The sequence below is a fragment of the Leptosomus discolor genome, chromosome 6, assembly GCF_034619465.1.
Source record: "Leptosomus discolor isolate bLepDis1 chromosome 6, bLepDis1.hap2, whole genome shotgun sequence".
In the NCBI taxonomy this organism is placed as follows: Eukaryota; Metazoa; Chordata; class Aves; order Leptosomiformes; family Leptosomidae; genus Leptosomus; species Leptosomus discolor.
Genome location: NC_141396.1, coordinates 22,455,150 through 22,471,085, shown reverse-complemented (window position 1 = coordinate 22,471,085; position 15,936 = coordinate 22,455,150). Strand labels below are relative to the sequence as shown.

Below are 15,936 nucleotides of genomic sequence, written 5' to 3'. Positions count from 1 at the left end.
ATGCTCAATGAGAATGTAAATGAAATGAATTGTGTGTGCAAATGTGTAATGAAGTGTGTACTCAGATCTGTCTTGGATTATCATGGGAGCATGCAAATGTGCATTTAAGGAGGTGAGTGTGTGTGTGCGTATGAAAATCATATGTATTTACTACAGCATCTAAGAGTATGATTGCAAATTTGTCCCAGAGCATCTGGGAAATGAAGTCTGTACAGACTTAGGTTTGTATGTTAGATAGTAATGATCAGCACATCCAGCCTTACGGAATACACCAGTAAAGGCCTTTCCAGGGGTTAGGCTGCAAGCAGCTGCTTCAGATGTGTGTACAACATGCACTACAGCATGTGTGGGTGTGCAGATGAGGCATGTTAGCGTGGGTAGTCAAAGCTGGTGGATTTTGTGTGAGCAGTCACTGCAGCTTTGTGACCTTTGGGTATGCTGGAAGTGAGTGGATATATTCTGCCTTCGGTTAGGTTGTTGCAAATCCACAACAATTCCATTACCTCAGAAGAGGCTCTGAGTGTATACCATTGTAATGAGGGACCGAGTGTGGGTCTAACATCCCTTACTAGCACTATTAGGCTTGACCGTTAGCCAGATAGAAATGCAGCTGCCTCCAGGACCCAGTATACTTGCTTTGTTATGTTGGCGGAGTAGCAAGCAGCACTGTCACACAGTGGGCCAGATCCTCTAGGTAGTGTAAATATGTAAGTCTCTTGCATTCGGAGATTTTACTGATGTACACATCCTGAAAGTCATCAGAAGGGTTATCCTGATTTATGCTGTTGTGGTGTCCACAACATTGCCTTTAATGCAGAGCCCTTGGGGAGAGATGCTGCTGCAGGAAAGCACAGTGCCAGGAGCTATGCTGTTACCTGCCAGGGGAGAAGATGTTCTTAGCATCACTGGCAGGACTTAGCTCCCTCTTCTCATCTTCCTAAGCCCATTTGTTGGGGAGCTACTTCTTGGCAGGATTCCCCGTGGTGAGCACATAAAAAAGGGTGGCTTTTGTTAGCTCCAAAGGACAGAAGCAACGCAAAAAATTACACCACATGCAGCCCTAACTATGCTTGTTTAGAGAAACTGCTTGCATTTATGAAGTCTTTGGTGCGGAAAGCAGGGTTGCAAATGACTGCATCAGAGCGACAGTAAAGGCTATTAATTTCCTGTTATGTTTTCCTGTGTTGGGGGCTTTATTAATTTAATTTTACACTGTCGAACAACAGCGAGTGCTGACACCGCCACACTCGGAGAGTTGGTTTTTTTCTCAAGCAGTGCTTTGCCTGACACGCAAATCAACACTGCTATCAGGACCACTAGAGACAAGGAAGCAAGCACACAACTGGGCTGTCCCCATCCAGCCCCATCTCCCTGTTTCTGGGAGATCCCTGAGATTCCAGTGGAGCGCACTGGGACCTGAGAGGCCACTAGTGCTAGGGCTCAGCAGATCTGGATCAGGCCATGGACACCTCTAATGCACAGTCTAGAAAATATTAATTCCTCTTTAGCCTGCTGGGTTCCATTGGCTTGATCTCCCACTAACATGACTCAATACCTCCTTTCCTTCTGCTTCCCTTACTCTAGACTTTCCCTTTTTTTCATTCCACCTTATTTGCCCCTCATGCACACTTCTACCTTAACCTCGCAAGTCAAAGAAGGCTGTGCCTGCCCCCAGCCAGATGCTAGTGAATCATGTTATTGGAAGCTCTTCTGAGTCAGCACTAAACCAGTGCTCAAGCAGAGTGTTTTTAGAGCTGCCATTTTTGACGTGCCATAAAACAAAGGCTCCAGTCACTCAGAGTCATTAAAATTCCCATGGCATTTTTTGCAAGAGTGCAGACATTAACCTGGCTGTCCTGAACAAAATCCAGCCTGAGTGATTACCCACAGCATATCTTAATTCTCCTGTGGTTTCATTTGGACATGGCACAGCAAAATTTCACTGTTGATGCTCTGTATTGTTCAACATCTGCCATGGTCCACCCGACAGTCAGCCACATTTCAGTAGTAAATGAGATCCTAAGAATGGGAAGGTTAACAAACAATGTATGATACAGGATGAGTAATTGCAAAATGCCATGCGATAAAAGAGCTACAGGCTTGCAATATGCAGCAATCTGCTTGGACTGTCACTATGCAAACTCTTTTTTTTTTTTTTTGAATGCTCATTCCTGTAATAAATCATTAGTAGAGTAATTTGGAATTTTTCTGCATGAGCTCATGTAAAGGCCCTTATTGGTATATGAAGGAACCTATACTGATGTGACCCCTATAAGATGTATGTTGGAGATAGGTTACAAATTGTAAGAGGTAGCCCCCAAACAAGAGGGTAGCAAGCCATGGGTAGGAATCAGTTTCGCAAACAAGAGAGGGGTGTGCAGAGAAGAGCTGTAAGTATCTTTGAGGATTAGCTAGTGGGGTATTTTTTTAATTTGCTGGGGTTTAATAAAGTTGTCCCAAACTCTAGGATAGTTCTGATCTGCTTGCAAGGTCAACTCTTCTGTTCAAGGCCTACCTCTTTCAACATTAGATGCCAAAAGCCAAAGCAAAACCACAACAGCTCCTTTGGGAAACCAAGCATGGAAGTGTACCTGTCCTTTATAACAGCCTTTTCTAAAGCATCTAAGAGAGGAGTAGAAGGCATTCAAGACTTGATGGATGTTTCATACACAATAACCACCTCACTAAGGTTTAATCAGATGCCTACAAACCTGTTCTGATTCAGATCCCCTAGCTTAAAAGCAGACTAACGCCTCTGAGCTCCCAAAAAAAGGCAGAGCAAGTGAGAGAAAGAAATCCTCACCTACTCCACATCCAAATGGAAACAGTGATACCCATGACCAAGCTCCTGTTCTGGCACTGTGCTCCTCTGTGTTTTGCTGTAGCTGTTGACCTGTGTGGGAAGAGGACTTTGTACCTGGAACGCAATGGGATGTAAGCAGTAGGATGAAGGAAAAGCAAAGGAGAATTGTGGACCTAGGCATTATTTTTAGGCCCCTTGACAAAACTCTGACATTTTAAAGGGCCTTAAAACGGGCATGAATTGTATTTGACACCTGTTCAAAGTGTCCTTTATTTTATCTGATTGATGCATGGAAAAATCATCTTCAAAGACTTACGGATGGAGACAGAGAAGACAGACAGACATGTCTGCTATGTCTCAATAGACAGAAGTCTGCTTCTTTCAGGCCATCTACTGTTAACAGAATTGTCTTCCATATGCAAAGTCTTAGAGCTTAGCCTAGCTTCTGCAGGCCAACACAAAATGCTGTTTGTTTCGAGTCTTGCTTGGCAGCCACAGAGGTAAATGGAGGAAATCCAGTACTCCCTGATAGGGTCTTAAAATGTTCACAAACTGCATTTTTCTTTAATGCAAGTTCTTGTGGCAAGATTAAACATACTGATTTTTCTCTCTCTCCCCTCCACTCGAGTCACCTCCCTGCCCCTCATCTGTCCAGTCAGGATTCTCATGGACTAATCAATTGGCGAGATCTTGTTGCTTCACCCTGGGATCCAGTGAAACAAGGCTGGAGGATCTCATGGTATCACTTAGGGAAGCAAAGAGCTCCTGCTTTCCTTCCAAACAGCAGCAGCCCCCATCTTGGGAGGAGGGGTTTGTTTCTCACCCTGACTGAGAACAAGTTGCTTAGTGTTTTCCTTTAGCACAAGAAGACCCCCCTCTATAGGAATGATTTACATCTGTGAACAGCAAGCAATGCTTAACATTTCATTGATGTAGACTTGGGATTGCAGAGATAGCCAAATTAGGAGCTAATTGGTGCACTGGGGATCAACTGTTGGGCCCCCTTGGCTGCTGGGATGTGATCGGATAGAGAGAGAGAGAGAGAAAGAAAAGGAGCAAGCAGGAGCCATCCTCCGCCAATGCCTCTCTAAAGGTTGGGATTCCTGAGGCCGATGCTGTCTAGTGCTGTCAAGGTCAGCAGGTTCGGGTTCACTGAACGGTCAGGATGGTTTGAATTACTGGCACTGCCTGCCGATTCCTCCGCTGATCGTGATCTGTCTTCCCGCCAGCTGCGGGATGTTGTTCCCCAGCCGTGTGCTGCGCATGGTGTGGGGCACAGGGAATGTCAGAGAGTCAGATGCTCTTGTTAAGAGGGTAAGTTTTTAGGAAGATTTAAGGAGCCAAGGCAATGCCAAAGAAAGGCACATACTCCATGTGCTGAGCACATGGAGACCAGGCTTCCAGAAACAGCACTTCTGATTCATTTTCTTTTGTCTGGAGAACTACCCCCTGCAAGCTTCTGCCTTTTATGAAGGTTAGGAGAATGGCTTGAACAGGGCCTGTCAAACCCTTATGGGGTGAAAAACCTGCTGGTGAAGATTTCTGTACAATTCTATATAGGCTGAATGCTTAGCGAGCAAAGACTGATGTTCAAGTCTTTGTGTAATCCACACTGCTAGGACATTTTCTCCCCAAACCCATGTAAGCTGTGTGACCAGGCTAACAGGCAGGGGTAGCCAGGTGTGTTCCTACAAAGTTGTCTGCAGAGAGCACCAGAAGGTGCTTAGAAAGCTGCCTGCCACTGTGAACCCCAGCAGGGAGGCTTGGAGCCACTGAAAGGGACCTCACCAGAGCAGATGGGGAGAAGCCATGGCTGCAGGGGTGTGAGTATGCCCAGGCAGGCTGCTAGTGTCACAGACATGTGCCTGGGGTGGCATCAGTGTGTGGCTGAGTGCCTACATGTGCATGTGTGTGTGTGTATACTGTACACATGTGCTGTCCAAGCATCCACAGCAGCAGTGCTAGCAGAAGTAAGCATGTGAGAAAGAGCATGGCAGAAGAGAGCAACAAAAGGGAATCAGAAGATGACTGGGAGCTGGAAGTAGTGTCCAGTGTTTGTCTTTGACAAGAACATCTCCACAGGCATCATTGACTGGCTTTCAGTGGAGTTCCACTACAGAGAAATCTCGCCCTCTCAGTCCATAAGCTGGAGTGCTTATTTTTGCTTCTTATTCTGAGGCTTGTCATGTACCTCTGTGAGCCAGTTAGCTCCTGGGTGCAGTCAGCTACATATGCCTATAGCTGCTTATATATAGCTTTCGTACTCACACCTCTGCATCTGCCTACCACGCACATTTCTACACCTGGAGGAAACTCAGGGTAATGTTGAGAATGGGGCTGCAAGGGGTTGTCCACACCTGGTGACCATACATGAGAGGCCTCTTGCGCAGCACTCTCAAACCTCACCAAGACATGGAAGAGATCAGGGTTAACATCATGCAATCTCCTCTGTAAAAGGGAAGCCCCCATCTCCTTGAAGCTCAGCACAGGTATTCTAAGCAGGTTCTCTGTGTGGCCTGGTCCCTATACATTAGGAAGTAAGTTGTGCCTGCCATCATCTCTGCTCTTGACTCCTCTCCCAGTTCCCTCTTCCACTGCAGAGCAATGGGCTCTGGCAAGAAGGGTCAGGGTCAGTGCCCAGTATCATGCTGGTTTACATTAATGAGATACACACAGTGTAATCCAGCAATGGAATCAGCTCTACAAAAGGAGGTAATAGCAGGCTGCCATGAACAGAGCAGCTCAGGTAATTGGTTTATCTATCTAGAAGCAGTAGTAGCAATCTCTGCACAGACAGAGTAGCAGTAAAGTCTCTTCCTTAAGGCTATTTCCTTTGTCTTTTCAATTGCTTGCACATCCATGAGAGAGAGAGAGAGAGAGAGAGAGAGAGAGAGAGAGAGGGAGAAATGTTAATTTGTGAATTAATGGCTTTTCTCAGCGGAATTGTAAATTCAAATGTCACCTCACAGGGTGACACTACGCTGGGCTGCTGAAGAAGCAATGATAAGATCCCCCCCCATCCCCATGCCGACATATACTCATGCCCCTCCCCTCTTTGAAAGATAGCTATGGAGTGGAACATGCTACTTTTAATTTGCAATAACACCACAGCAGAGAGATGCAAGAATGACTGCTTTCCAACCCTCCCTTCCACAACAAGCCGGGCCACATCTTTCCCTTTCCACCTCTATCTCCTTCCACTCCCTCTTCAACCCCTCCCATTTTAAAGTGAGTCCAAGACAACACATTATCTCAACTCCCCCCACCCCAAATTAATCAAAGTATGAGCTAAGGGAGGGCTTTTTAGAGCGGATGCTTCTGCAACCCTCTCCTCTCCTGCAATAATCAGGTGAATTAATGACCCTGAAGTTAAAGTAAGCGCTGATACTCAGGCGTTATGCAGCGTAGGGGAGAAAGCCTTCATTGTTTTCAAGCAGGAGGCGGGCAGCAGCAAGGGAGATTCATGGATGGAGATTGAATATGCAATTTTCTTTCACCTTGCCAAGAGCTGCCCCTGGGCTGTGCCTGGCCTAAATTTTTTTTTTTCCTCTTGCCATTTCTGCCTTATCCAGCCCTCCCACCTCCCTTCCATTCTTTCCAGAAAATTACCTTCAAAATTGATTTCCACTTTTACAAACAAATATAATGGGAACATGAGGGGGTAAAAAAAATCTTGGGCTGTGATGAATTAGGGCTGTCAGGTGCTTCCAGGTCTCCTTTGTTTTTGTTTTACTGCCCATTAGGTTCTTTGTTTTTCCAGCAACTGGGCATAGTGCCTCTGCCCACACAGTCCCTATGGTCCATGGATACCATCTCAGGATATGTCCATCACCTGATGTCATCACTGTGTTACCCCTGCTCTCCATCACTGTGATGCAAACAGCCACTGCTAACAGACTGCCCCAGGCCTTCACACCAGGATACAACTGATCTCATGGTGATGCTGCATGTCCCACACTACCAGTGACCTGGCTCCTACAGCCATGGTACAGGTCCATTGATTTGCCTCCGATCTTCTTCACCCTGTTCCTCCTGTTCTCCTTTGCCTTATTCAGCTGATTCTTGATGGAGGTTTCCCAGCCCTCCCTGTTCTGATAGATCAGCATGGGTCATCGTCATGTTACCTTGATCCCTGTTGTGCCTCAGTGCCACGTCACCTTGATTCCATAGCAGTATTGCCCTTAGGTCTCATTGCCATGTCACTTGACCCCAAAACAATGTCATCCCTGTCTCCCACTGTATGGCACCCTGATCCACTGTTATACTGGTCACCGACAATACTCTAAAATACCATTTGTCTGCACATTGCTGGCCATTCCTGATCTCTTTTGCAGTTTATTCTGTCATCCACTGTGCATTAACCTGGATTCCTCATGGATCCAGGCACCATGCTCCCTCTGACTCCCACACTCTACATCAACGAAAAAATGTAAGAGTCACCTCCCTGAATGCAGGCAGACCCAATGTACAACTCATCTAGAGAGAGCAAGGAGATCCAGAGAGACACAGGCACCAGCAAAGCTAGGGAGCAGCCTCTGCACAGGTGGACACATGGAGCAGGCAGAGATGCTGGGAGGAGTTGTAGCTGCCTGACTCCTGTTGACACATTAAGCTGCAACAGCCCCTCCCACGAATGAGTTAAAAACTGGAAGGAGAAGATCTAACCACAAACTAAATACCCACAAATAAACAGTCAGACAAGCACACATTCACAACACTCATACAAATAAACTTAAAGAAAAGCTGTATGCATAAGTAAGACTCACAAAACGTAGCCAATAACATTTAAAGACACAAGAATTCAAACTGGGACACAAGGAGGTACTAATGCACGTGCATGTCAATTAAATGTAATTTCTGAATAAACAAATAACTTACAAAAATATACATACACTAACTAAGCGAAAACCTGGAGCTCAAAGTAATTTCCTTAATTTCACATATACAAAATTAAATAATGTAAGAAAATACAAACTATTTACATAAATAAACAACCTTCGCACAGGCAAGAACAACCAATATATATATACAACATACACACAAATATATAACCCCAATGCAAATACACATCTGTACTAACTATATACAGAAGTGCACAGCACTAACAGGCTACATATTCATATCCAGCAACCACAAAGGTACAGTAATACTCCAAGTATGTAACAACACATACACACAGAATATACATACAAATATACAACATTCACATATATGCTCAAAATGTGAATACAAATAGCTGGCATTCTTAGAAATACATAGTACTAATACCGAGCCATACATGCCCGGACATCCATATGATCCACGGTATGCATTCTCCTACTAGGTAATATTATACACAGCTTAACATACACATTTTCCAAGTCTCCATAGGCATGCACAAAAATACGGGTCCAACCTGCCACTCACCCCAGTACATAAGCACAGATAAGTAGAACCCAGTGATCCTAACACAGAAATGTAAGAACAAACAGGCGCACGTTCCTAGAGACACAAATACACAAGCAGAGATGCACACAAATACAGCTGAAGCCAGACCAGCTTGTCTTCAGATAGTACCAAACCCTGCCAAACTAAGCAGCACTATAAGCTTTAGAAACAGAGCATTCTGTCCAAACTGCTTTCTGTGATGTAAGCTGTTAACTCTCCCTTACCTGAAGTCCTCCTGAACAATGCGTACCCCCCAAACTCCCAGGGTGTGTGCAGACACACACACATATACTGTTTCTCTTGCATACAGACTGACCTCCAGATTCGTGGTGCAACAGCCCACATTTCTGACAGTGCTGTGCTGCTTATGAATTGTCCTTTCCTTTATCCAGTTTCCCCCCCCGCCCCTTCTCTTTTTCCACACATACTCTCGCTTGTCTGACCATCCTCCTGCAGTTTATTTAAAGAGGTGCAGGATGAGTAGCAGGAGCCTTTCTTATGTTCTCCTAGGAGTCTCACCAGCCAAAGACCCTCAGGAGGAAAAAGTGGGTGGCTGCTGAGAATAAACTCCCTCTTCAACTTACATTTTCATCAAGAATGGAAGGGAGTGTTACCTACACTTGTGTGTATAGACACAATGAGCCTGGACGTCCTCTGTAACCACTGCTGTTGGCAGTGATACACCATCGCTGCACACTGACAGCCACTGGAAATTCAGCCACACTGTGTGAAACAACAGTCCCAGGGAAAGTGGGAGAAGAAGACACTGAGAGTGCGAAACACTCCAGAAACTGCTCACTCCATGTGCACAGCCATAAACTGCTGGGTGCACCCCCACAACTGTGTGTGATTGTTGGAACATGGGGTTAGCACCTGAGGCAATGTAACTGCATGTGTCTCCAGTGTCATTAAGACTATTGCTGACCTGCAATGAAGGAATCATATAGAATAACGCAAACACATCAGCTGCAGTGACAAGAAATCACAGCATGAAACAATGCAGCCACACCACAGACAGTAGTGCTGTTGTGTCACTTGTAAGGGTCCAAACACACTCTCTCATCTTCATAACGCAACAGTTTTGGGAGAACAAAAATACACCTAAGATGCCCAGAGAGGAACATACATTAAGTGCCACAATACAGTCAAGTGGAATGACTCACTCATACTCTTCACAAACATATGCAGGCAGCACAGCAAAACAAATGTAGTTCCCTACAGGACAGTTAAGGGCTAGACCTGTCTGCACTAGTACAACTACAGCACTGGTAAAGCATCATCATCTGCATACAGCAGATGACAGCATAAGCACACTGTATGTCCTGAAACAACCCAGTATGCTGTGGAACAATGTAGTCATACTTCGAGAAAACACACAATTCTCGGTGCAGCACTGCAGTGACATAGCTGTATTGACTTCACTTTCATGGCCAGGTGACAGTCTGTGATCAGTCAACACTTACATCAGCTGCAGTAACAACTGTATGAATTGCAACGACAGTACAGTACAGCCTGCACCAGTGTACCAACAATTATCACATTGAAACAACTGTACTGCATGCAATGATGCAGACATACCACCAGAACAATTCACAGCTGCCTCTGTGAAGTGTACGGCCTTGAGCGTAATGGGGCAGCATAGCAAGCAGTGATAGAGTTAATCTCATCATTAGTGTCACAAACCCACAACTGATACAGTTACAACAACACGATAACCACAGCCACTCTGCCTGCAAACACATATTGATGCCACTGACAATGACACAGAGTCACCTGAAATGTCACATCTGCATCTCCCAAATTGTATTATCATTGCCACTCAACACAAATGGGATCACGCTTGCAGTGGCACACTCAGGTGCCGCATATCTGCTCAAAAACTCCAGCCTTCTTAAACACATTACCTATCTCTCCTCTCTGCACTACTTTCCACTTAAGCAATAGAGTTCAAAATTTTCTTCAAGATAGTCTATGTCCTGTGGCAACATCTAAAAAAACAACTTTCAGGACGGGGACTGTTGCAGATCTCCCTGCCTCACACTCCAGCTAAAGGAGGCATTTCTACTTTCCCAGTAGTAAAATGACATCATGGCCAGGTAGGAAAATCCCCAAGCTGAACACTGTCAAAACCCTGCCCTGCAGTCAGAGTCCTCCCATTTGGTGTGAGGGAAGAGAAAACCAACTGTAACAAAAGCAGTGCTTCTCAGTAGAGGGTGTCATGGTAATAACAGTCAGAAAATTATGCGTGCAACACCAAAAAGAAGTGCAGCGACGCTGCCCATCCTGCAGCTACAGGACTAACAGTGCGAATGCTCCTACTGCTAGTAGGCAGCACGCTGTTCTGCATAGCTCAGCCCCATTTTGAAGAGTATGGTGAACCACCTGCACCGATGCAGCTGATGCTCTTTGGAGAATACTGCCAGTCCTGCGGAAATGTTGGTGACCCTTTACTGTCCTCCTGCACTGACACAACCCTGCATCACTTACTTCAGTGTAAAACACTCTAATCATCAAAATGAAGAAAGGAAAGGAGGAACTTCTGCCTTTTCGGGTTTGCTCCCCCATCTCCGCTGGGGATTCCTTTACCGCAAACAGCCCAAGTATTATTGCCATTCTCAGTAGCAATCACTCTGTCCCCTCCTCTCCCACAAACCTACTGCTGATATTAGCCCTGATCATACTAACAAGCCTGTGGGTTTTATTACTACTGATACTAATAATACTGGACACATTATGTCTGCTCCCACCAATAACAGGCTGCAGATATGATCCCTGCTAATGCCAATAATACTGGGGGATATTATCTCTGCCATTGTCAGCACTGCAAATATTATTGCCAGTAATGCTGTCAAATACTACAGATATTGTCAGGGACCAAGATTAATAATGCTGAGAATGTTACAGCACCAGCCTCACTAGAAGATGAATCCCAAATCAGAATTTGGTTGTCTAGAGGAAGTCTGTTTGTGGCCTGCTATGGAGAGAAAGAGCTATTGCAGATAAGAGTAAAGATCCCAAAAGTTTCACCCAGCTGGAGATGCTGTAGTATGCAGGGAACAGTTTGAAATATTGTTTGCTTATTATCTAATTATCTGTCTATCTATCCATCTATCCGTCCTTCCCTTTCTCCCCATCTCTCCCTTTTTCTTCTTACACAGTGCTCAAGACTACAGCATGACTAATACTAATTTTTTGTTAGCACCTCTGGGTCACCCCAATTCTCATCCTTTGACCTACCAATCAAGGGGCTATGGAACAACAGAAATATTTGCTTATTATTTTTCCCCTTTATCCTTCTGGACTTATTGCTGCTCCTTAGTGTGACAATGACTCCACTGAGTTTGGCCTGCCATCACAGAGTACAACATTAGGATCGTGAAGAACCAGGAATTCCTGTTTCCAGCTGCAGTTTGATACTGCAAGACCCACAGTGGTCTTGGGAAAGTCATTACAGCTGCAGGGCCACTTCTGCCTCTGGAAGATGGTTTAAATGGTGGGGAAGGTCAGAGATAAACTACAGCAACATTGGTATTGCTCTGCAAGACTGCAAGAAGTGGCACACACTGTGCTACACAAGTGGTGGTGAACTTTTTAAGCCAAATTATTTAAAAAATCATAGGAGACCAACTCTCTGCTTTGTCTAATCTGTCACGGAAGTCAGAGGGTTTACAATCACTGGTCAAAAACTGAAACAAATGGAATACATGGTCTTAACAGGGCAAATCCTGACCATCCTTCCTAGGCACTCACCTGAGGAAGACACACTGACTTTTGAGGAAAGACTTGTGATCTGACAGTTCCTTGCTGCAACTAGTAGACACTCAGAGCTACCTCCCTGCTAGCTCTCTCTTTCAATGCCATAGTCTTCCCAGGCCACCCTTGCAGTTGCAACCAGCACATTTGGTAGGTTGGGATTTCCCCTCTTCCCTCTAACTCCCTGTGAGGGACACACCTGGCTGTCAGCGTCCATCGCCGAGCCCACCTCATGCATCCATCTGGCTCCTTCTGTCCAACTTGGGAGTTCTGCTACATCATCTTGACACATAATTATCTCTCCTCTTCTTAATCATCTGTGCTACTGTCTAATGTAGGCACCAGCTGCAGCAAGGAGGACCTGGGGGAGGGGGGTGTGCTCAGATAGAGGCTCCTCTGTCTTTCTCCCACTCTGTTCCCCCCAGCCATCACAGAGGTTGCTAACAAGGTTTTTAGAACCAGGGATTCAGGAGCAGCTTGGTACTTCCCCCCTTCTGCTGAACTGCATTCCTCACAGAGGAATACTTGCAGCAGAACTAGTCCAACAGAGCAGAAAGAGAGAGCAGTGCTGCTTCTTCTGCCTTCTTTAGGGAAGAGCCACCCCCCAAAATGCTGGGAAAGTAAGTGTGCATTGGGAGCTCATAACGGCTTTTCAATGCAAGAATAAAACCTGCAGTGACAAAACTGCAACAAAATAGTGCTTTGAAGCTCTGGGAAATACTGAGGAGGTGTATGCATCCAGCATGAGCATGAAAGAAATACTCGCACTGGATTTCTTGCCAGGCTTTCCTAATTCCCATCTCAGCTATGAGCAATCAGAGCCCTCAGAGGCCCAGGGGAGATTGCCCAGGAATGAGTGCAGGTCACCAGCTGTGCAAAACCTCCCCTTGGACCCTTCCAGTCTTAGGACCCAACCCTGTCTTTCAGCATTTCTTAAGGACAGTGTGAGCCCAGATAACTCTTGGCTAGGGGTGTTCAGCAGCTGGCGGGGGGTCCCATGCAAGGTTTCTCTGGGACAGGAGTGTGACATCTCCCTGCAGCAGATATCTGAGATGGCAAGATACAGGCTATTCTCTAAGACAGTTGCAGCTGTGTCATGTAACTGCCACCTAAAAGCTAAAGACAAGCAATGTCTACAGGATTCTCCAGTACCTCTTCGATACCTGGTGGGACATGTGGGCTCTTGGCCAACAGCAGGAAGTTGTAGAGTGTTGCTTGCCCTTCATAAATCAAATCTGGGATGAATTAAGGACAGATACAGAGAGTTGTTCTTGCTGTCAATATACCATTGTGAAGTGTCACAGTCTTGTATGGCTGCTTGGTTGTTTCCATGCTTAATTTTACTGCTCAAAAAAACCTAAGTTCTGAGGCTAGTAGTGACTGTGTGGCTGCATCTAAAGTGGGATGATCTTTCCAGGTATTTGGAAAGAATAGCTGCTGAAGCCAGACTGAACTGCTTCATTTCAAAATGATATATGGAGGCACTATGTTCAAAGCTGGTGATCACCATGATGGACTGTATGAGAACAGAGGGTTCACAAAAACCCCAAAGAAATGCCAAGATATTTGCACAACCACTAGAGAAACTTGTCACTCTATTTGAAATGTCACTGTTTCCTGTATATGTAATAATGGGAAATGCTGGAGGGGGTTGCAATGTTTGCAGTCTCTTATTCCAGACATTTTTTGACTTTGAGGCATTGACTCAGGCCTTCCATTGCTACACTTGTCTCTTAGCTGGGCCCTACTGCCATCTAGCTGGGAAATGGATCTTCCTCTGGGGCCTGATCCAATTTCCAATGACATCAGCAAAAATCTTCCCATTTGCTTTTAACAGGAACTGGATTGGGCCCTTGCCTCTAGTTTTTCTTTGTATTAGGGAGAAAGGGGTCACAATGACTGCCTTTTTTTCTTGGGATTATTGTGTTTATTTGGATCCAAAACTTACAGATGTGAACCTCACCAAAACCAATGCTGAGAAAATTACTAGCAAAACCCAAAAATGCAGCATCTCTCTCAGGACAGCTTTCTCTTCTCACCACATATCACAGAGAACCCTCAGCCTTGGGGTTACAGCACACAAAGCACACTGAGCCACCTGTACTGCTAAAAGGTGCCCCCACGCAACAAGCAACCATGGAAAGCAATGCACTGAAGGCAGGGCTGAAACAAACAAACTAGTCAGGCACTACTCTTAGAAGAGTTCACCTCCTCAGTTTTTGAATGCATCAAATTAAAAGAGCAAGATTTAAGAAAAAAAGTTTACAAAGCCACCATAAGAGCACCAAGACCTTAGCCACCCCTCCTGATTCAGTCTATCTAGACCTGAGGCTCCAGCTTTTGGCTCATTTCAGGATTCACTTTGCCCTGAGTGCTTCCCAGCAGGTAGGAAGGAAAAGGAAATAGCATAATCCTAATTCCTTAAAGCCCTAGTGAAAGGCTTCGATAACAACCTTAGGGCCACAGTACTCAGAAGACCTCCTGTTCTGCTTTCAGGCTGTTGCAAGCATGGCAGTTCTTCTGTGATGGATGCTACCCATTGAAAACTGGCCCTTATGATCACCACCTAATGTAGCTCATGGCATGTCACAGGGCAGGAACTTGTTTGCAAGGGGAATGAAAGATAACTCCCACATTGCTGGTGCTTCTCCAAGATGGCATTTTGTTTGAAAACAAGTGAGTCGGGGAAACCATGTTTACCCGCAGTTCAAAGTCCGGGCACCTGCTGGCACCTGGGGAGTTCAGTTCCAGCCGTTTCCAGCAGTGAATGAACTTGGGATCAGCTCCAGCAATGGAGACGGCTCTCTGCCTGCCGAGCAGATGTCTGGAGACGCGGCCTGTCATGCAAGGGCCTCGGAAGAAGAGCATTCCAAGCCAGCAGGGCAGTGGTGGGGAACTGGTCTCTGTTGCTAAAACTGATCTAGCCCCTGGAGCAGCTGCAAACCTTGGCCTGAAATTGGAGCCTGTACATGGGGACAAAGAATATAAAAGGGAGGATGAGCTTCTCCCCTCCCCCTACCTTCATCACGTTTCCTCTTCTCGCCATTCGACCGAGGAATCCCCAGGATCCCGTTAATGGAGTAAGAGCCCACTGGATCATTGGAGGCACTGGAGACAGGAGGGGATGCTGTGCTGGGCACTGGACAAAAGGAAAAGGGAAAAAGGGCCATGAGGAGAGCAGCACAGCACTCAGGGATCCCCCAGCTGAAAGCTACACATGTCACCAGTCTCATAGGAAAGCCTAGGCGCTAAGCAGACTCCCAGTCCCTCACACTGAAGGACTCATACTCGCTCTACTGCTAATGTTGCTGCATCCTGGCTCTGCCAGTCCATTCTTGTACTGTAGCTCCACAGCCTTCCAGTACAGGGCCATTAATAACAAGAAGCTAAACCTTGTTGTTACATCCCAGTTCAGAGCAGGCTTCTCAGTGCATGCCATGGTAAGGGAGTGCAATGCTGCATAGGCCAGATCATTTTCTCTCTGCATTTTTCCACCAGGAGTGCACATGTTCTGTCTTAGCCAGACCAGCCTCTTATGTGTCCATCCAAAACACTCATTGAAAAATTACCTTCTTAGCAGAGGTTAGAAGCACTTCAGTGTTGGGCCAATAAATCCAGTTCCCTACTAGAACAAACAGTGAATTGGTGATATATACTCCAACCCAGATTAGTAAAAATCTAGTGCCTTCCTTTTGCACTGACCAGTGTCAACAGGAAGAGTCCTCCTGCCACTCAGGGCTGTCCAAGATTGCTCAGGAGTTTCCAATATATCAGAAATGACAAGTCATCCAGATTAAAAATTATTACTTCATGATAATCAGGGCTTTACAGTATAGAACAAGTAGAGCTATGCATCCAGGAGACATGCCCATTATGTCCCAGAATGTCCCAGTAATGGGGAGAATATCCCAGTTCTCTTATAGGCCACTACCCATAATTCAACTCACAAAGCA

General features: G+C 45.7%; 1 protein-coding gene across 5 annotated transcripts in view; it reads right to left on the bottom strand.

The window, feature by feature from the left end:
- The window catches only part of PAX2 (paired box 2), an 84,527-nt gene that overhangs the window by 33,315 nt on the left and 35,276 nt on the right, over positions 1–15,936 (bottom strand). For all 5 annotated transcript variants that reach the window (XM_086466975.1, XM_086466971.1, XM_086466973.1 and 2 more), the window contains exon 5: positions 15,003–15,122. In XM_086466975.1, the coding sequence (XP_086323101.1) occupies positions 15,003–15,122 (120 nt within the window). The remainder of the gene's footprint in view (positions 1–15,002; positions 15,123–15,936) is intronic.